Below are 6791 nucleotides of genomic sequence, written 5' to 3' on the forward strand. Positions count from 1 at the left end.
ATATATACACTCATATATATATATATATATATATATATATATACACACTCATATATATATATATATATATATATATATATATATATATACACACTCATATATATATATATATATATATATGTGTGTGTATATATGTATATACACTCATATATATATATATATATATGTATATACACACTCATATATATATATATATATATATATATATATATATATATATATATATATATATATATATATGTATATATACATGCTCTATTGGACGATTCAGGTATTGTTTTAGAGAAAGCTTCATCATAGCGTCTATAAAGATTATTTTTCCAAAGTTAGTCAACAGTAACTGGCTTAAGATTGACAGCTCTTGATGGTATTTTAAGAACAAAACTACCCTTAACATGAAAAAGATAATAGACAAATGTATATTTTCCCATTATTTATGGAATGGAAAAAATATCTAGCAAAGTATGAGCCATAAAAACGTAAGAATTAAACCCACATTACTTTTAATGTAAAACTAAGTGTTATTTTTTTTCTACAACATGAATGTTTAGTATATGAAAAAGCTCTTAACTTTTTATTTTTAAAACATTCATAATAGAAGAAAACATACCAAATAAAACTAGTATTTTTGTTTTGTTTCTACCCTTTGACAGATAACCAATCATCCAATTTACCAGACCTCAGTCCACATAAATTGTGTACGTATATGTGGTTTTAGTAAAATGATGGAAATCTTTAACTACTTAAGAAACAGTGCTTCCTAAATGAACTCTTCACAAATATCCTAAACAAATGCCTTTTTTCGGCAATGGATGCAAAAACAATCGATATGACAATATCATAAAACGAATTGAAAATTAGTACAACTTGAGAGTGCCGAAATTTGTTTATGTTATCAAATATTGTGACTGAAATTAGACTGTTTGAGGTATTGGCTAGTGTCTTTTACGACACCCCGCCTCCAGAGATTGGACGGTTAATCCTCTCAATTTTCCTGGACATCAAGGGACGTCATTGACACCACATATCGTGGTAGCAACGGTCGTGTTCCACCTCCAGGATGAGGTGGCATCTCATGCTAGTCTATGGGATGATGACTCTTCTCTCAGTTCTCAGTTTGGTGGAAATGAAGCAAAGTAAGTTACAACTGGTCATAAATTGCATAATATCCTTTAATTTTAATGCATGTATCTGTTTTTATTATATGGTTAGGCTTTGAATACTAAATTTCATCACATATAAGGTAAATAGTTCAAGTTTTGATATTCTCGGAAAATAGTAACACCTTACTGTAGATTAATATTCTTAGTTAGGTAACTTATTCTATAGTTTTTAATGTTCATATCATTATAATTTCTGTTATATGGTGTTATTATGTAATTATGTACAAGAAGTTAAGATTTACAGCTAAAATGAAAGTAAAACTAAAGCGACAAGTTTGAAACACGGCTGAAAATGGACTCAAAGGTGCAGCTATTCAAAGAATTATGAGGTAAAGAACGAACACTTGACGTTTATCTAATAATAATTCTTTCACTAGGAATGGGATCCTGCTCACTGCACCACTGTATCTTATCTACAGTGCAATCACCTCAAGGGCATTTTGGAGTAAAACAGATACAGTTATTCATAAGTGATTAGTAGTGCTTAATTCAAAGACAAACTTGAATAAATGTAACACTTTGTAATTTTCAAGGTATAAATAAAATGTAAGAAAAGGAAATTTGTATCAAGGAAAGCAGTAAACTGAGTTTTGGTCGGGCTGGGGAATTGAAAATATGTACAATTGGGGATGTTATTTCGGTGTATTTATTTATATTTGATTTTTGAGAGTGTTGGGTGTAGGTTAGGTACCAATGACAGCAGATACAAAGTCATCCATGGTTGATAATATGATTTTACTGTCAAAAATGATATATGCAAACTATTTGATCATCCTCATCATCATCATCATTTTTATCATCTTCTACGCCTATTCATGTGCTTTGCTTTTCCTAGAAAGCAGGCAAATATTACGCAGTATCACATCTCCGTCAGTGTGTGATACCAAGAAAGAAATAAAATATGCAAATGAAGATATGCCGTCCTTAGAAAATGCAGACCTATATCGATGGGAGGAGGAATCTGAAGTTATCGAATGAAATAGAAAAAAAAAAAGAGATGAATATCTGAATAAAACGAAAGAGAGATGATATAACTCTAAAGAGAATATAAGACAAAGAATAAGGAATTTGAAGAATGGAAAAGTATAAAAGCTGGACAGAATTGCAAGTTAGACTGCATTAAAGATATAATCAGTTTTGAGAGAAAAAAAATTTCTGGGGCTTAACAAGTCTTCATTACGGAATATTTGTCCGGTGATATAAGAATAAAACTTAATCTTAATTTATACAAAATAAGGAGGATAACGGCAAGTTAACAAAAAATGGAACGATTAGGAAGCTCTTATCAGAACACATGGATGTTAAAGTAAGTTAGAATTTATTAAAACAACTCTTAATTGATTGAGTGTTCCACACACCCAGTGGAACCTTTCTCTACGTCTCTCTATCAGTCTGTCAATCTTAATCACTTGGTCTTTTAAGAATTCACATTGTTATTTCATTGTATTGCTTGTGTTTCAAACACGCTTGTACACTGTCAACGAAGTGACCAGCTCCCTCCCGCCTTCCCCCATCACTGCCATGTCCTACTGTTTGATGAGGCTGCCCTTTGCCACTGACTCTCCTATTAACGACACATCCATGAAACTGCAGCCCTCCGCTAGCGGAGAAGCGTTCGCCTGGTTCTAGGGTGCTGAAGTCCAGTTTCGTTTTAAGGGCGTGACTCAGTCAAGCACCAAAGCAGACTATGTTTTGTGGCGATCCACGAGGACATTTTCCTGGAAATCTCCTATTGGTTTTACGAGCAAGGGGAGACCGCAATAGCATATGACACCCTTAAAGTATATCTCCTGGAACAACACTCTTCATCACCAGACGCCTGTATAGCCAAACCTTTTCAGCTCTCTCAACAATCTTTGGCAACTAGAAGGCACGCTCTCCCTCAGGGAAATAACCAGTATCCTTCGCCTGTAACCTGCCGCAAACAGCTCTCCTCGTGAAGTGAACCTACTTTATGCCCTTTGGGTATGACACTTACCTAAACCTGTACATGCTGCCATACTCGATGTTGATATTTTGCCCATGAAGGACCTGATGACCAAATTCGACGCCCTATAAGGACGGCTACTTCACCACCTTCAAGACCTCCATGAACTATTCAACATCAACTGAGGGTGATGTGAATGCAGTAGAATACAGATAGCTACCCTCTGACGTGCCAGAGTGGCGACAAAGTCGCCCACCACCCACCGCTCGCTCATGCCCCAACCAATGACCTCTACAGCTACTTACTGATGCCCATCGGCCACAGTTATGCTACTACCACACCAGATTTGGGGCTGCTGTGAAGAAATGGTCGAATGGTTGTCAGTAGCTGAAAACGTGTATGTAGGGCATAACTTTTGGCGGTGACTTCCCCTGTCACTAATCTTTTCTTTTGATGCAGGTAACGGGTGCATTTCTTGTAGACACAGGTGTTTGCTGTTCTCTTCTGCCAAGGCCACTCTACAGGACATGAAATAGTCTGCCTAAATCTGCTGATGTCCGTCTGGTAACTGCCAATGGATCTGCGATACCCACCTATGCTTATGAGAACTTCACTTTATCGTTTGGAAGTGTTAAATTTCACTGGAATTTTCTCATTGCAGACGTCACATTTCCAATTCTCGGCACATATTTCCTCTCACATTACCACCTCCTGGTTGATGTCGCTCACCGACGGCTAATCAACGCAGTCTCTTACCTCTTCAACCTGTCACCTCCGACTTCACTCTCCACATCAGCACACCCACAGATACCTCCACCCAGAACTTCGCCAAATGCCCACGGTTTCCACTAAACATGATATTTATCACCATATCAAGATGACAGGGCCCCCAGTGTTTGCCATATTCAGGCATCTGCCACCGAATCGTTTGACAGCCACCAAACAAATGTTCGTCGAAATGGAAGAAATGGGGCTTTGCCAAAAGGCCTCAAGCTCATGCTCATCACCCTTACACATCGCCCTCAAGAAAGATGGCTCCCTACATCTGTGTGGGGATTACAGTTGTTAGACCATGCAGACAGAACCGGATCAATACCCCCTTTCAAACATTGCCAATGTGACCGTTTAATTGCACAAATCGAAGGTTTTCACCATGCTTGACTGACTTAAGGGGCATTGTCAGGTGCCCATGAACCCAGAAGAGATACCCAAAAATGCCATAAACCCCATCCCCTTCGGTACATACACCTTTAATTACTCCTGTTTTGGCTTTCGTAATGCTGGGGACACTTTTCAACGCCTCATGGATGGCATCTTAGGGGACCTCCCCTTCTATGTGTGTTACCTGGACGGCATATTTGGGTTCTTTTCTTCCAAAGAAGAACACCTCCATCAACTACGCATCGTGCTTGACCGCCTACAACAGACCGGCCTTGTAGTCCAATACCACAAGTGTACCTTTGACGCCAATAAAGTATCACTCTTAGGGCACCATATCACTCCTGAGGGAGTCCACCCTATCCCCATAAAAGGTAGAAGCTATTCAGAACTTTTCCACTCCCTCGACTGTAAAAGCACTGCAAGAATTCTTGGGCATGATCACATATTATCACAGTTTCCTGCCAGACTTCGGCGCCGCTCTTACTCCCTTCTACGCCTCCGTCAAGGGTGAGCCAAAAGACCTGAAGTACTGCACTCGCTTTTCCCGTGCCCCATGCACCTTCCCTTCTCTCTACTGATGCCAGCGACGTCGCTATTAGTGAAGTACTCAAGCAGGTGGTCAGTGGCTCACCACACCCACAGGCCTTCTTTGGTAGAAACTGGCTTCTCTACTCTTGACCGCGAGTTGCTGGCGGTGCACTTGGCTGTCCTATGGTACACTCCTTCACTTGACAGGCCGACGCCTGGTCTGCCAATCCACGGTGACATCTCTCTACCGTGGCTGAATGCAATTGCACCCTTCAACACGTCCCTGGGAAAATTAATCCTATTGTTGATGCCTTGTCAAGAAACCCATTGGCCGCCATTCACCTGGGATTTGATTACAAAGCCTTGGCAGATATCCAACGAATAGATCCAGAATACCAAGCATGTAAGACATCCTGCACATCGTAAAAACTGGGAAGACGTCCCTCTAGAGGACTCTAACGCTGCCCTCCTTTGTGACGTCAGTACTGGTAGACCTAGACCGTCGATACTTGCTCCCATGCGCTGACAGTTGTTTGATTTCCCTCATGGACTTGTACAATCCTCATGACAATCTACTGCACAGCTACTGAAGACAAAGTTTATTAGGCAGGACATTACTAAAGATGCTAAGGATTAGGTCCACATCTGTACTTCATGTCAAATTTCAAAAGTACATCAACACATGGATTCAGGAGTGGGCGCCTTTCCTCAACCTAAGTGACATTTTGCCCATATTCAAGTCAACATAATAAATCCCATACCCACATCACAAGGATATCGTTACCTGTTCTCCGTCATCGAACGCTCCACTCGTTGGCCTGAAGCTATTCCATGGAAACTGTAATGTACGCCTCATGTACATCTCCCTTACTCTCAGGATGGATAGCGAGATTTTGACAGAGGTACCATTTTCACCTCTTACTTGTGAACATCCTAAGCAAATCTCCTGGGGATAACCCTATATCAGACAACCGCCTACAACCCTGCTGCCAATGGATGGAATGGTTGAATGCTTTCATTTCATCCTCTAAGAAACTTTCATCTCCACTGCAAGGACTCCTATATATATATATATATATATATATATATATATATATATATATATATATATATATATATATATATATATATATATATATATATTCAAATAAACCATATAATTTTTTTTGATACATTAATGTCTGGATTCTCTTAACGACCTCGGGATCAGAGCCCCAGGCGAAATCACACAAAGACAAGAGCTTGTGACCGGCCGGGAATCGAACCCTGGTCGGCAAGCTTGTATAGACACTGACTAAACCACTTGGCCACGGAGAGAATCCAGACATTAATGTATCAAAAATTTATATGGCTTATTTGAATATGAAAAACACCTTTAATTGTGCAAAATTTATCATATATATATATATATATATATATATATATATATATATATATATATATATATATATATATATATATATATATATATATATACATCTTTTTTTGTTACCAGCAAAGCTACAATCCTAGTTGGAAAATGAAGATGCTATAAGCCCAAGGTCTCCAACAGGGAAAAATAACCCAGTGAGGAAAGGGATTAAGGAAATTAATAAACAAGCATAAAAAATTAGCAACAAATTATTCTAAAAACAGTAACAACATCAAAACAGATATGTCATATATAAACTATAAAAAGGCTTATGTCAGCCTGTTCAACATAAAAAAAAAAACATTTGCTGCAAGTTTGAACTTTTGAAGTTCTACTGTTTCAACTACCCGACTAGGAAGATCATTGCACAACTTGGTCACAGCTGGAATGAAACTTCGAGAATACTATGTAGTATTGAGCCTCATGATGGAAAATGTCTGACTATTGAAATAAAATGCATGCCTAGTATTACGAACAGGATGGAAGTATCCAGGAAGATCTCAATGCAAAGGATAGTCAGAATTATGAAAAATCTTATGCAACATGCATAATGAACTAATGGAACGACGGTGCCAAAGATTAATATCTAGATCACGAATAA

General features: G+C 38.3%; 1 protein-coding gene across 1 annotated transcript in view; it reads left to right on the top strand.

Annotated features, from left to right (window-relative positions):
* Window positions 1-659: 659 nt before the first annotated feature.
* LOC137642607 (protein turtle-like) overlaps window positions 660-6791 on the top strand; it is a 478977-nt gene continuing 472845 nt past the window's right edge. The window contains exon 1 of the mRNA XM_068375309.1: window positions 660-1136. Coding sequence (XP_068231410.1) covers window positions 1061-1136 — 76 coding nt within the window. The 5' untranslated portion in view covers window positions 660-1060. The remainder of the gene's footprint in view (window positions 1137-6791) is intronic.

The sequence above is a fragment of the Palaemon carinicauda genome, chromosome 6 (genome assembly GCF_036898095.1).
Source record: "Palaemon carinicauda isolate YSFRI2023 chromosome 6, ASM3689809v2, whole genome shotgun sequence".
NCBI lineage: Eukaryota > Metazoa > Arthropoda > Malacostraca > Decapoda > Palaemonidae > Palaemon > Palaemon carinicauda.